This window comes from Lacerta agilis, chromosome 9 (genome assembly GCF_009819535.1).
Source record: "Lacerta agilis isolate rLacAgi1 chromosome 9, rLacAgi1.pri, whole genome shotgun sequence".
Classification (NCBI taxonomy): domain Eukaryota; kingdom Metazoa; phylum Chordata; class Lepidosauria; order Squamata; family Lacertidae; genus Lacerta; species Lacerta agilis.
Window position 1 is genome coordinate 3,481,403 of NC_046320.1, and position 15,312 is coordinate 3,496,714.

Consider the following 15,312-nt stretch of genomic DNA (forward strand, 5'->3'; position numbering starts at 1 on the left):
ATTTTGGGAGGATCCCAACTAAGTTAAAACAAAACAATACCTGTGTGTATGTAAGTGACCACCAGTAGGATTACAGAAACACGCTGTTCAACAAATAAAGGAACAGGTGGGGCTTTTTCTTTGTGAAGGATGGTTGAGTCTAACATACCATGAGAAGGTATTCAACAATGCCAATTGGCAACTGAAACTCAGCTAAGTCTTTTGTTCAGTGTGCAATAACACAAACCCAACTTTGGCTTTAAGTCATATGGTTCAGTTTATGTGGTTAAAACAACCCCCCCCCCAAAAAAAACTAATCATCTCTTTGAGGCATCAACTTAGTTCTTCATGGAACCTATAATCCAGATTATCACAAAGTACATTCTTCTCTTAGTCTAATCTCTGAAGGATTCTGCCTCAGTTGTTAAAAAGGTCAAAACAGCATTATAATTAAATGATTACACAATATGTGAAAGCTAGGTTCTGTGAAAAGCATGTTTCACTCCATGTATCACATTTCTTTAACCATAAAATTTCCTTTCACAAGCACTGAGCATCATGGGTCGGCAAACTAAGGCCCGTGGGCCAGATCAGGCCCAATTGCCTTCTAGATCCGGCCCGTGGACAGTCCAGGAATCACTGCATGTATTGCCAGCGCATGTGTTCTTTCCCTCTCCCTCCCTCACACGGCGGTGCTTTCCTCCTCCGGGACAGAGCAATCTTGTCCCACGCTGAGCGCCATCGATGGCAGGAGTCGGCTCACCCGCCTGCCCACCTCAGCAGGGCGGCACTGTGAAGCGGGCGTGTGACGCCGGCTGACTGCGTTTTCCTCCTGCTCCTCCTCCCTCTCCCTCAGTCCACCCTTCCTTCCTTCTCCGCGCACCTTTTCCATGCCACTTCCTCATGCGCTTTCTTCGTTGCCGCCTGCCTCCTTCATTCCTCCCATGGCGTTCAGATGGGTTGTTGCGGTGGCTGCGGCCGCAGCTTGTGGATTGGCGGGTGGCTCTGTCTTCTTCTCCGCGGTGCAGCAGCAGCAGGTGGTGGGTAAAAGCTCTGGCGACGCCCCAGTTCCCCAACCTCCGTCCGTGGCTCCTCTGCTGGGGCTGCTGCTTCTTTCTTCCCTGGCCAAATCAGCCTCCTACCCCGCCATGACGCCTGGCTAGCTGGAGAAACCCAACTGCGGCTATTGGGATGACAACTGGGAAAGGTAAAGCGAAGCATCTTCAGGCCTCTTTGCGGGCAGGCGGAAATTGTTCATTTTTTTTTTCAAAATATAGTCCAGCCCCCCACAAGGTCTGAAAAAGTTAGCCGTCCCCTGTAATATGTTTTATTATATTAAATCATATTAAAACCTCAAGGAGAGAAAAAAATCTAAATTTTCAAAACTGAGAAAGAACCAGTTTAGCAACGTGGTATGGCCACAATTAGAATACTGTGTAAAGTTGTGGTCACTCCATCATAAAATGGATACCTGAGAGCTGGAAAAGAAAACTACACTAAATTATGAGGGGCAGGCATGCGAACGTGAAATATTGGGGGGGGGCAGATAAACCACACCCCACATAATCACAAGATGCGGTGCGCGCACACCATTTGAGTGGCAGTGCTTATCAACTTTGGGGGACCTTTTTCAAGAGGAGATTTTGAGCATTGGGGGCTCTCAGTTTAGAATGAGGCAACCTGGACAGGTGGGAACAGAGACATGGCAGACGGTTGATTTCTGGATAGTACAGAGGAAGGGGACCGATAAGTTTTCTCCCTCACTTCTAATACTAAAACTCAGGATCATCTGATGAAATTGATTGGCAGTAGATGCAGATGTTCTTCTTCAGATTATAGCACATAGATAAACAAGTAGAATTCGTTAGCACAAGATGTAGTGATCGCAACTAGCTTAGATAGCTATAAAAGGCAATTACTTTCTTGGGTTCCACGATCACTGCAGATGGGGACAGCAGTCACAAAATTAGAAGACGCCTGCTTCTTGGGAGAAAAGCAATGACAAACCTAGACAGCATCTTAAAAAGCAAAGACATCACCTTGCCAACAAAGGTCCGTATAGTTAAAGCTATGGTTTTCCCAGTAGTACGGAAGTGAGAGCTGGACCATAAAGAAGGCTGATCACCAAAGAATTGATGTTTTTGAATTATGGTGCTGGAGGAGACTCTTGAGAGTCCCATGGACTGCAAGAAGATCAAACCTATCCATCCTTAAAGAAATCAGCCCTGAGTGCTCACTGGAAGGACAGATCCTGAAGTTGAGGCTCCAATACTTTGGCCACCTCATGAGAAGAGAAGACTCCCTAGAAAAGACCCTGATGTTGGGAAAGATGGAGGGCACAAGGAGAAGGGGACGACAGAGGATGAGATGGTTGGACAGTGTTCTCGAAGCGACTGGCATGAGTTTGGCCAAACTGTGGGAGGCAGTGAAGGATAGGCGTGCCTGGCATGCTCTGGTCCATGGGGTCACGAAGAGTCGGACACGACTGAACGACAACAACAGTGGTACCTTGGTTTACGAACTTAATCCGTTCGGGAAGTCCGTTCTTAAACCAAAGCGTTCTTAAACCAAGGCGTGCTTTCCCATAGCAGCAGGGGACTCAATTTACAAATGGAACACACTAAACAGGAAGCAAAATGTTCTTATTCCAAGGCAAAGTTCACAAACCAAAACACCTACTTCACAGTTTGCAGCGTTCTTAATCCAAGTTGTTCATAAACTAAACTGTTCTTAAACCAAGGTACCACTGTATACAAATTCATAGCAGATAAGCCTCTTGCAGAGCTATTGCCTATTGCTGAGCTATGTGCCTCTGAATACCAGCTGCTTGTGGGGGGGGGGTGGAGGCAAAACCAAAGAGGGCAATTGCCTTTAGACTCTGCTGATGGGCGTCCCAGAAATATCTAGCTGACCACTCTGGGAACCTGGATGTTGGACTAGAGAAAGCTTTAGTCTGATCCAATAGGGCACTTGTTCTATTATTCGTTGTAAGCCACCATGAGGTTTTATTACAATCAAGCAGTATATACTGTAAATTCTGTTAAATAAATAACATGATGAGACACTGAACAGCTACAGCTACATTAACCATGTGGAGGTGTCAGTTCATACAAAAAGTGCCTCTATAAGGTTTGAGCGTGATGCTTCCTCCTGAGCCGGGTGCTGGAGGCAGCAGTTTCACCCAAGCGCCTCATGGGGCCGGGGCTGATCCTCCTTCCTTTTCATCGTGATGTAGCACTGTATCACAATGTTGAAAACCTGATATTGCCCAGTCCTAATGTTGCGAGGTTTGGGGGAGCAGGTCAGCAAGGGTGGGGGTGAAGGGTAAGTGGACAGGGAGCAAAGTGTTTACCTACCTTGAACAACACTAGCTCAGACTGGTAGCTGTCAAGAGGTTCACAGCACCTCTTCTCTGAAAACTTCGAATGGACTTATTAGGCAGCTCAGTGTCGCAGTTTCAAGAGCTTGTGGAAGTTATACCAGCAGAGTATACTATTGAACCAGTCTCCCAACTATTCTATACAGTAAACTGTACTTGAGCGCTCATTTTATCTTGAATAAGTATCATCAGTACCGTAAGACTTTTAACAGGTTCAATGTGCTGCAACTTCAGGAAAATAGATAGGAATGTCTCCTAGACATGTTAACTTGCAAGTCCTCACTGAAATCAGCATGCACTTTGTTTAGGTCAGGCAACAAATGGACTTGCATCCAACTTCTTCATTTTAAGTGTTTCAAATGTGCCCATCTACAAGATGGGTACAGTACTGGAAAAGAATTACAGAACCACTCTGCATATAAAGTCAAAACAAAATTAAAAAATTCCTTCCAGTAGCACCTTAGAGACCAACTAAGTTTGTTCTTGGTATGGGCTTTCGTGTGCATGCACACTTCTTCAGATACACTGAAACAGAAGTCACCAGATACACTGAAGTCTTCAGATACACTGAAACAGAAGTCATAGTGAGAGAGTGGGGAGGGTTATTACTCAGAAGCGTGGTGGGAATGGGTGATTGGCTGATAGGTGTGGAAAACCTGTTGACGACTGTTAACGACAGCAATTGGTCTTACAGGAAAAAGCAATGGGTGAGATGGCTAAAGATAGCTTTGTCATGTATAATGAGATAAGAATCCAATAGTTCCAGTTACAGGTGGGTAGCCGTGTTGGTCTGCCATAGTCAAAACAAAATCGAAAATTCTTTCTAGTAGCACCTTAGAGACCAACTGAGTTTGTTCCTGGTATGAGCTTTCGTATGCATGCACACTTCTTCAGATACACTGAAACAGAAGTCACCAGATCCTTAAATATAGTGGGGGAGTGGGGAGGGGTATTACTCAGAAGGGTGGTGGGAATGGGTGATAGGCTGATAAGTGTGGAAAACCTGTTGACGACTCTAAACGGCTGCAATTAGTCTTGCAGGGAAAGGCAAGGGGTGAGATGGCTAAAGATAGCTTTGTTATGTATAATGAGATAAGAATCCAATGTCTTTGTTCAAACCAGGTTTCTCCATGGTTTTAAGTTTGGTGATTAGTTGCAATTCAGCCACTTCTCTTTCCAGTCTATTTCTGAAATTTCTTTGTATTAAGACAGCTACTTTGAGATCTTTTATAGAATGTCCTGGGAGATTGAAGTGTTCTCCTACTGGTTTCTCTGTCTTGTGATTCCTGATATCAGATTTATGTCCATTTATCCTTTGGCGTAGGGTTTGGCCTGTTTGTCCAATATAGAGAGCTGAAGGGCACTGTTGGCATTTGATTGCATACACAATGTTGGAAGATGAGCAATTAAATAGTCCTGAGATGGTGTGTTTGATGTTGTTGGGACCAGTAATGGTGTTATCCGGGTTTATGTGGCAGCAAAGTTGGCATCTGGGTTTATTGCAGGCTCTGGTACCAGTGTCCATGTTGAGTCCTGTTGTTGTATTATTGTGAGTGAGGAGCTGTTTGAGATTGGGTGGCTGTCTGTAGGCGATGAAGGGTCTTCCTCCCAGAGCTTGAGAAAGAGATCTGTCATTGTCTAGGAGAGGTTGTAGATCTCTGATGATGCGTTGTACTGTTTTAACTTGGGAGCTGTATGTGATGACTAGTGGTGTTCTGTTATTTTCTTTTTTGGGTCTGTCTTGCAGCAAGTTCTCTCTGGGTATCAGTCTGGCTCTGTCGATCTGTTGTTTAACTTCATCAGGTGGATATTTTAGTTCTAAAAAGGTTTGCTGTAGATCTCTTAGGTGAGAGTCTCTGTCTGTAGAGTTGGAACAGATGCGGCTGTAACGTAGGGCCTGGCTATATACAATGGATTGTTTGGTATGTTTGGGATGGTAGCTAGAAGCATGTAGATATGTTTGTCGGTCAGTTGGTTTACGGTATAAGGTGGTGTCTATGTGTCCATCCTGTATTTTTATAGTAGTGTCCAAAAAGTGTATTTCTTGCATAGATTGGTTCATAGTTAGGTTGATGGTGGGGTGAAAGTCATTGAATGTCTTGTGGAAGGTGTCCAGGGTCTGTTGACCATGTGGAGATTGAAGTGACCATCCTGGGAGATTGAAGTGTTCTCCTACTGGTTTCTCTGACTTGTGATTCCTGATATCAGATTTATGTCCATTTATCCTTTGGCGTGAGTAGTTGAGGCTCCAGTACTTTGGCCACCTCATGAGTAGAGAAGAATCCCTAGAAAAGACCCTGATGTTGGGAAAGATGGAGGGCACAAGGAGAAGGGGACGACAGAGGATGAGATGGTTGGACAGTGTTCTTGAAGCTACTAACATGAGTTTGGCCAAACTGCGAGAGGCAGTGAAGGATAGGCGTGCCTGGCGTACTCTGGTCCATGGGGTCACGAAGAGTCGGACACGACTGAACGACTGAACAACGAACATCCTTTGGCGTAGGGTTTGGCCTATTTGTCCAATATAGAGAGCTGAAGGGCACTGTTGGCATTTGATGACATACACAATGTTAGAAGATGAGCAATTAAATAGTCCTGAAACTATATATAAGGGTCTGGTGACTTCTGTTTCAATGTATCTGAAAAAGTGTGCATGCACACAAAAGCTCATACCGAAACTTAGTTGGTCTCCAAGGTGCTACTGGAAGGAATTTTTTATTTTTTATTTTGTTCTGCCTATGGCAGACCAACACGGCTACCTACCTGCATCTGCATATAAAGGTAAAGGGACCCCTGACCATCAGGTCCAGTCGTGGACGACTCTGGTGTTGCAGCGCTCCTCTTGCTTTATTGGCCGAGGGAGCCAGCGTACAGCTTCCAGGTCATGTGGCCAGGATGGCTAAGCCACTTTCTGGTGAACCAGAGCAGTGCACGGAAACGCCGTTTACCTTCCTGCCGGAGCTGTACCTATTTATCTACTTGCACTTTGACATGCTTTGGAACTGCTAGGTGGGCAGGAGCAGTGACCGAGCAACGGGAGCTCACCCCATTGCAGGGATTCAAACCGCCAACCTTCTGATTGGCAAGCCCTAGGCTCTGTGGTTTAACCCACAGTGCCACCCGCGTCCACTGCTTAAAGAGTTTCCAGTGCTGCTCAAGAGTTCCTCACTAATGCGTAGTCCTTCAACTTGCTTTAAACACAGGGATGGAGAACCTTTTCCAGCCTTTGCAGGGCAACATTCCAGGCTGTGCAATCTTCTGAGAGCCACATAACAGTGGCTGGCACGGTTAGGCATTATGTGAGTTCAAAGACACATTCCAGCCAAGCAAAAAGCTTGGAGGTGCAGAATGAGGCCAGTGAGGAGTATCACCCAGGGAGAGCCCCAAGGGCCAGATACAGAAGCCAGCAGGGCCACATCTGGCCCCTGGGCTGGAAGTTCTCTTACTCTTGGCTTTAACAGATTAGCCAACAAGCAACCTCATGAGCTAAGCAGTCTTTTTGCAGCTCCTCTCTAAATCCCGGTGCAGCTCTTCTTTAATAACGTGCCCTGAAGTTTACACTTAACCTTCTTCATACTGAACAGTCATATCATCTATTTCAAATACGTATAATTGTTGTTGGTTGTTGTTTTTTAAAAAAGTGATAGCAGCTTTGCAAGTCAACTACTTTTAGCCACAACAGCCATACATTATAATACTAAATTTAAACGAATTTCACTCAAATGTCAAATTTACACTAGCAAAAGTCTTACATAACTTAAGATTTTATAAACCCTGTTTTATGTAACCCCTTCATGGATTTCTTGATTAAATAGTAATTTTAACCTTTGTATGTTTAAAAGCAGGGCTGTAATTTTTTCTCAATTTTACTGTTTTATCTTTTGCAAACCACTTTGGGTTTGGTTTTTTTACAATCAAGCGGTGTATAAATTTTATGAAATAAATAAATAAATACATTGCTAAAGATAAACCTAATTTTGCTTTAACCAATAGGCCTCCAGATAGAATGTTATCAAAAGATGAAACATATTATATTGTTAAATAATACCATACCACTGCATAGTAAAAACTCTGTTTCCAGTTGGCCCTACTGCAGTTGCCATGTTTGGAGGAATCTCATAGGGCTTATCAGACCCTTATGTTCCCCATGTCACTTATTCCTTGGCACATGTGCAGACAGCTTGCCAGGCCATCACAGGGAATGGGAAGCACCTCTCAATCAAGGAACATGAACTGGGAGGACTGGAGGCGAAGCACACACCTGTTTTGCATTCTCTAGGATACGGCCTAGGATGCTCCAAGGGGAAATGGAAACAAAGTCTACAAGATACCTCTGCACAAGGCTGCACAAGGCTGTAGCACAAAAAGCAGAACATGTTTTGTCACATGATTAATAATAATAATAATCATTTATTATTTATACCCCGCCCATCTGGCTGGGTTTCCCCAGCCACTCTGGGCGGCTTCCAACAAAATATTAAAATACAATAGTCTGTTAAACATTAAAAGCTTCCCTAAACAGGGATGCCTTCAGATGTCTTCTAAAAGTCTGCTAGTTGTTTTTCTCTTTGACATTTGGTGGGAGGGAGTTCCACAGGGCGGGTGGTTAAATATATTATAGTTTTGATTTATTTATGTTTTTATATAATATTAAAAAATTCAAACAATCATTCAGCAATTTGGAGATTTACTATTTTCATTGCTCTCAAAGGTATCATTTTTATTTTTTTAAAGGGCAAAATGTGTCCCTATTATTAACTTCTTAAACATAATCAATTTTGATTTCCTGTGATACACTTTAATATAGGTTAAGTCAATAGCTATGCCAGCACAATAGCAAAACTGTGATTTTCTGTTGGCATTTCAATGAATCATATCCCCGGTGTTTAAGATCATAGTTCAAAGCAAAAGTGTCCCTATTAAACACAAAACAAGTTTAACAATTCATGTGGATCTCCCTTTTAAACACAAGGTGCTTGAGATCGGCTTGCAGGTCTTCATCCCAGGATCCCACTGTATCCAAGTACGTATGCCGGCAGGTCCACCATTTACTTTTCTAGTATACAATGAAAAATAGAAATTTATACATTTAAACCAAACTGTATCTTTACACATAACAAGTATCTCACACTCATTGTGAAACCAATTAATTTTCTAACTCTGCAAAGTCTAGAAATTTAAAATTTAAGAAAAATGAAATAAGCACAAAACCTCTCAGTAGTCATAAAAAGACAACTAAAGCTCTTTATAATACAAAAGCTGTTACTACTTATGATGGGCCAACTTAAGACAGGGGGTGGTATGCAATCTTAGACATACTCAAGAGTGGAACCATCAAAATCAATGGAGAGGTAACTTAAGTCCAATGATTTCAATGGGCTTACTCAAGAGTGTGAGTTGGATATCACCCAATCTTCTATCCTGCCTTGCAAAAAACAGCACCTTTCTGTTTTGTCTTTTTCCAACAAGGTGGACTGTATTTCATACAAGGTTTACTGGTATACCTTCTTGCAGTTTTACTAGTAAACACCTAGCAACCCATTTATTGAACATACACCCTTTCCCCATTTAGAAGACCAAGGTAACACAGAACATGTAAAATAGGGATGAGGAACCTGTGACCTTCTGGTGTTGTTGGACTAACCACTGGTTCTGATGGCTGGGGATGGTGAAAGCTGGAGTCCAACAACATGTAGAGGGTCACATGTTTCCCATGCATTAACTGAAACACAGAAACGCATTATTGCAACAATCACTATATAGAAGAAAGACATATTTCTTAAATTTAAAAAACTAAAATAAAAGTTTTATAATTAAGTTATTCAAATATATCACCCAGTACGGCTGTCTCATAACTGCAGAGCCATTGCCACAAATGGGCTGTAGCTCAGTGGCAGAACACATAACTTGCATACAAAAGGTCCTAAATTAAATCCTTGGATCTCTAGGCAGGGCTGGAATAATTTCTTAAATGCTCAGATTGATTTTTATGTCATTCCATCTGACTAGTCTAGTCCTGCAGGCATTCAAATCTTCTCCCATTCAGCTACAACTTCAGAGTCCTTGTTAAGAATGAAAATACAGCAAATACAGTGGAACCTCGGTTTTCAAACTTAATCCGTTCTGGAAGTCCGTCCAACTTCCGAAACGTTCAAAAACCGAGACTCAAAGGGCTGTTGGCAAAGTGAACGGAGGAAAATGAGGAACAAGCCTTGGAAGCCATTCAACCTCTGAGGTGCATTCAAAAATGGAAGCATTCACTTCCAGGTTTTCGGCGTTCGGCTTCCAAAACGTTCGGCGGCCGAGATGTTTGAAAACCAAGGTTCTACTGTACATCACATAACTCAAAAGAGGCAAGCTTAGATATGTATATCATTACAATGCCTTACCATAAAATATTTAGCCCAGAAGCGACACAAGCATCACAATACCCATGAACTGGACAAAGAGGACCACAGGTGTGAGGAAAGACCATATGGGCCATAAAGAAATGTTAAAACTGGGGAAAGAAAGAGAGAGGAGCATGTAGCATATGTTGCAGGCAGTACAGCATATTACAGTACAGGCAATTTGAGAACCAGCCTAATCCCAAAGTGAAACAGGTTTCACAGTATATTTGAACTGAGAGACCATAAGAACATTCCTTTACACATAGTCTCTAGAAGAAGAGGTGTACAATGTGCAGAAGATATATTTGAAACTTATGTCTCAGTGTCCAGAGTCTTCAAGGCAAAGTTTTGTTATGGCACGTAGGACCCTGGCACCCCCAGGAGTGGACTGGCTACCTCCCCCATTGGGGAGGACCAAGCAACTGTCTACCTGCTTCCATGCGCAGAAGTGGACCATTGTTTCCTGCGTAACTGAAGCAATTCTCAGCCAGCCACACAAGCAGCCATTGCATGTTTTCAGAAAAACAAATAAGTGTGTGGTCTGCTATTACTGCTATCTGGGGTCCATATGTAACACCTTTCCCTCATCATTTAACACACAGACTTTTTAGAAGCAATGCAAGCCTGGAAAACTAGTATCTCTTACCAACAAACTTACCAAACTGCTGCCGCAATAAAACTAGCAGTCGTTATAGGTACCAGTGCAGGGTAGATGGCATCATAGTCCTCGATTCCATGATACCACTCAAGATATATTATGCAATAAAAGGCGACAGACAAGCTGATAATCAATAAGCAAATGCCGAGTATAAACCACCAGCTGCAAGAGAAAGAGAAAATGTGCTTTAATAATGTTAAAAACAAAAATAAATTGAATTTAACATTGCCTCAGATCAGAATATGCTCCAAGCCAGGCCTCTCTTAAGATGCAGGAAGCAACATACCTTATCTGCCTTCTGCTATTGCATCCAAATTTTGCAGTACTCCAACTTCTAACTGGCTCCCTATTGAGAAGCGGTCCTCACTTTCTGTGTGTGGAATTCTTAGACACAGGGCTTCTTTAATCAACAAAGTTGGCAGGCAGCACTGATTGCTCAGTCATTGTAGGACAGGAGAGAAAGCAGAACAGGAGATGGGAAGGAAGGCTAGCTAGGGAATGGAAATTCTTAATAGGTTATCTGACTACTTTTTGCTAAGACACACTTGTCTGCTCATGCAGAACTAAAAAGAATGATGGGATTTATCCTGACAAGAGTGTAGGGGAGTCCTAAACAGAAAATGGCAAATTTCAATCACAAACCCTTTGAAGTACCGGTAAGCAAAGGGTGCCAGATGTGGAGAAGCTCTCCTAAAATATAAACTCCACCCATGTTAGATGTTAGGACACATTTCTACATAAAACAGTGCTGGTTTCAGCTGGGTGTCTTACTGTATAAATAGAAAGGTATATGGGATGGGGGTTGAAGCATAGAGGGTATCTGATCTGAGGAAGCTGCACCAAAATTACTCCATATTTCTTTTATCAGATCAGAAGAAGACAATGAGGAACTACCATTTTCACTCGCTGCAGTTCTCAGCAACTAAGATGGATCCCTCCTCCCCCTCACAGAAGTTTCAAGTGTTTTAAATTATATTTCTTACTGTTATGTTATACTGATTAGTCTACTATTATGTTTAGGGAGAATCCAACTGAGTTTGTACTGTAAATACCTTTGTGTAACTTCTACTTGTAAACCCTCCACCCAAAAAACCCACAACCTCTTTTCCTTACCTTTCTTGCTGAATAATCTCTTTAACAATTTTAAAAAATTCAATGTAGTATGTAGTAGCTATTGATGCCAATATCCAGAATGCAGAGTGAATGTTAAGTCTGGGAAGCGGCTTCTCCTTCTTCTCTATGGTGGTAGTTTCAACTGTAAATAAAACCACCATTATTTTGCATATGTCATTAAACGAGGCACCATCTTACACAAGAAAAACATGCACACCAGGTTTCTAAGTCATTCTTTGTTGCACTGCAAATACCTATAACCTCATCCCAGTGGGCCTTGAAATCTACATGACTTCTGAATGCTCTGCTCATTTTAATCAGCAGGGTGTTCTATTTATTCTGGTGCAGGCAAAGCAGGGTGTGCACTCAGTGGAATAATCTACATGGCTTGGGAACAAAAGTGGTAGTAGGTACCTCTAAGTCATGTGGCAGAGGGACCTACCTGTGGAAGGTAAATGTAAAGGGACCCCTGACTGTTAAGTCCAGTCGCGGACGACTCTGGGGTTGCGGCGCTCATCTCGCTTTACTGGCCGAGGGAGCCGGCGTTTGTCCACAGTTTTTCCGGGTCATGTGGCCAGCATGACTAAGCTGCTTCTGGCGAAACCAGAGCAGCGCATGGAAACGCCGTTTACCTTCCCGCCGGAGTGGTACCTATTTATCTACTTGCACTTTGACGTGCTTTCAAACTGCCAGGTTGGCAGGAGCAGGGACCGAGCAACGGGAGCTCACCCTGGTGTGGGGATTTGAACCGCTGACCTTCTGATCGGCAAGCCCTAGGCTCTGTTGTTTAGACCACAGGGCCACCTGCGTCCCTCTACCTGTGGAAAGGAAGGCGCAAAAAGGTGGGGGTTGAGTAACTTCTTCCTCCTTTCCCACACCCTTGCAGCCATTAATTTATCACAAGTTTCCACTTGTCATAACATATTGTTGACAATATACTTTGCTGGCTGCCTGAAATACAGCAGAAACTACTATATGACAAGAGGTTAAGCCAATACAGTATATTACCACATATTTTCAGTGTAATAAATCCTTAAATACATGGATGGCTTTGAACGTTCAGTAACCTCTAAGGTCTAAGGGGTTAACTGTAGTTTGTGGTACTCCTGGATCCAACAGGAGGCTCAGGAGGCTTTTGTGGCTAGGAGTACCACCCTGGCTTTAACTGGTCCAAAATGCAGTGACTAGATTGCTGGCTAGGGGTTCCATTTAGAACTCATATAACTTCTCTTTTAAAACAGCTGCATTAGTTGCCTGAAAGTTTCCAGGCTCAATTCAAGGGATTGATACCTGAAAATTTCAAATACCTGAAAAAACACCTCCTTCCCTACAAGACCCCCTAGGCATTAAGAGAAGCAGAGTGGGCCCTCTTGATAGTTCCACTGCCCTCAGAAGTATGGGGTAGTGGACCTGGGAGAGGACATTCTCTGGGCAGCCCCTAAGTTGTGGAATTCCCTCCCCACAGCTGGCATCTTCATTACACAGTATGCTGAAGGCACAGACCTGTCCTCTGGCCTTTGACTGTTGAGAGGACTGACCCAAGACATTTTGGCAACTGAGGAAGACCCCCCCAAATGGCTTCCCACTCCCTGTAAGGGAAGAAGGGATGAGTGGAGATCTACATCAGGAACAAGGGGGCCAGAAAAATCAACATCAGGGTCCGCTGCCCCTGGGGATCCTGCTGCCTTAGGTGGTTGTCTCACTTGGCCTCATGGGTGGGCCAGCCCTGATGGTTGAGATACGTATTTTAAAACCCACCCTATTCTTTTGACTTAACCTGTTGCCGTATTTTTTAATGGCTGACCCACCCTATGCTATGATGAAGGGTGAGTAATATATCAGAAAAAGGACAAAAGCCATTCACTTCCAGAGCTGGGCCTGGGCATGTGATTTCCTTTACCAGATCAGGGAACCCCTTCAGGAGGGGCTGCCTCCAGGCAGTCTTCAACACTTCCACTCAGCACTGACTCCTTGCCACGGTGAGTCATCCATTGCCCCTTTAGCAATGATAGCTAGCCAAACCTCACCTTTCATCCCCTGCTTGGAGCTGGGAGATAAAAGCAAAGGTATCCCTTGTGAACACATTGAGCTATGAAGCTACGGAGGATGATCCTCCACCCAAGGAACAGGAGATAAAACTGAAGCTCTTGGCATAGCGAGCAGCAGAAGTGACCTGAGAAGTGTCTCCACTGCCCAGCGCAGAAGCAAGTCCTCTGAAGGGGACGCTGGAACGGGGTGGTAGGTGGCAGGGGCATTTCAAGCAGGAGCTCCAGCCGCAGCTCAACGCTGGGTAGTAGGCAATGGCATTGGCATCACTCTGCCCTTTGCCAAACAATCCTAGCTTTCCTCTTTGGCTCTGATGGCAATGGCCGGTGCTGGGTGGCAGAGTGCTGGTCCTCCAAGACGTACCCTCGGCGCACCAGCGGACCGACACCTTGGCTGCCTCGGAGTGGTGGGTGGCAGCAGTGCTGCAAGGGCCACCGCCACTGACCACCACACAAACCAGCCCCTCACCCCCCATGGAGCCAGAAATGAAGGCAGGCTATGCCTAGCGAGGCTAAAACCCCTCTTCCAAGGGCCTCGATGCATTTCATGCGCAGGTCCTGCTCCGTGGCCTTATGCACACTTCAGTGCACCTACTTGACCTCCCCAAAAGCCCTCTGTGGCTTGGGCCCAAGCTGCCTGAAATACTGCATGCCCTCAGAGGAACCTGCCAAGGCCCTGGGTGGGGGAAAGGGAGAGCGCCTCCTCAGGGATGGCTGCTCCCACCCAGGCAACTTTGGAACTCCCTGCCTGGAGAAGCTGGATGGCTCCCTCCTTGGCCGTCGCCTTATCCCAACAAGTTTTGGGGAACTGGCTGCTTTTATCAAAAGTCGCTTGCGCCCTGCCATTTTTATCATTGCAGTTATTTGCATGGTTTTAACAGCACACCCACACCCACATATATAGTCGGCGTAGCTATAACTGTTTTTGGTTTTTTTGTAATGATAGCTAGTTCCCCACCCTGGGTTCCTGTCAGGGAAAATGGCGGGGTATGAATTATAAATGCATAGTAGTAGCCTAATAATTTCAGGTGCTTAGCTCGCGCACAAGCACATTCACCCCGGGGCAAGTGCCGCGGCTCAAAGCGAGATTTACTTCCGAGTAGGCACGCGTGGGGAAAGGGAGAGCCCAGCGCCCATTATTCCTTCCGCGCTTTATTTTGCTCCACTTTCCGGCTTATCAAGGCCGGCCCGAAAGCGGCCTCCCGGGCGGCCTTCCTTCTCTCCTTCCTTCGCTCGTAAGCGGGGAGACCTACCGGCCTCGCCCGGGCCCGGCTGCGGTTGCTGCTCCTGCTCCTGCTGCCCCGCGAGATGCCGCCTCAGCCTCAGCCGCGGATCCCGCTCCTCCTCTTGCTCCTCCATCTTGGGGGCCGCGGAAGTGACCCGAGCCGAGCAGGAAGGGAGGCTGGATCGCAGCGGCGGGGACCGGGCGGGGGGAGCGGCGGCGGCCTGCTTTGCCCGGGATCCACCCGCTCCTCCGCCATCCCTCCGGCCGGCCGAGAGAGATTCCCTCGGGAAGCCGGGGCCCCGCAGCCGCGGGAAATCGGGTCCTTCGCGCCCTCGGTGGAGTCAGAAAACACTTAATCCCTCAGGAAAAAAACCACAACCCCACAAATATTCCCCTCAGAGCGGTTCACGCGAAGGTGGAAAAGTGAAAAATCCACATCGCCGTTTCGGAACGTGCAAAAGTTAAAAGGCTGAAACGGATCGAAGCTATCTAAGAATCTTATCTTTCTAAGCTAAAGCTGCTGC

The 15,312-nt window shown here is 45.1% G+C and overlaps 1 protein-coding gene across 1 annotated transcript; it reads right to left on the reverse strand.

Moving 5' to 3' along the window:
- Positions 1-8,117: 8,117 nt before the first annotated feature.
- Positions 8,118-15,094, reverse strand: TMEM128 (transmembrane protein 128). The gene is made up of 5 exons (XM_033160726.1): positions 14,817-15,094; positions 11,519-11,660; positions 10,406-10,567; positions 9,748-9,857; positions 8,118-8,414 (listed from the first exon to the last, which is right to left on the reverse strand). Exons 1-4 carry the CDS (start codon positions 14,920-14,922, stop codon positions 9,758-9,760), a joined length of 510 nt encoding a protein of 169 aa, XP_033016617.1. The 5' UTR covers positions 14,923-15,094; the 3' UTR covers positions 8,118-8,414; positions 9,748-9,757.
- Positions 15,095-15,312: the final 218 nt, after the last annotated feature.

Excerpts from the sequence above, each read along its gene's own strand:
- TMEM128 (XM_033160726.1), bottom strand. The coding sequence starts at position 14,922 with ATGGAGGAGCAAGAGGAGGAGCGGGATCCGCGGCTGAGGCTGAGGCGG. Across the intron at positions 11,661-14,816 it reads GCCGGGCCCGGGCGAGGCCG|TTGAAACTACCACCATAGAG; the intron begins GTAGGTCTCCCC and ends TTTTATTTACAG. Across the intron at positions 10,568-11,518 it reads GAGATTATTCAGCAAGAAAG|CTGGTGGTTTATACTCGGCA; the intron begins GTAAGGAAAAGA and ends TTTCTCTTGCAG.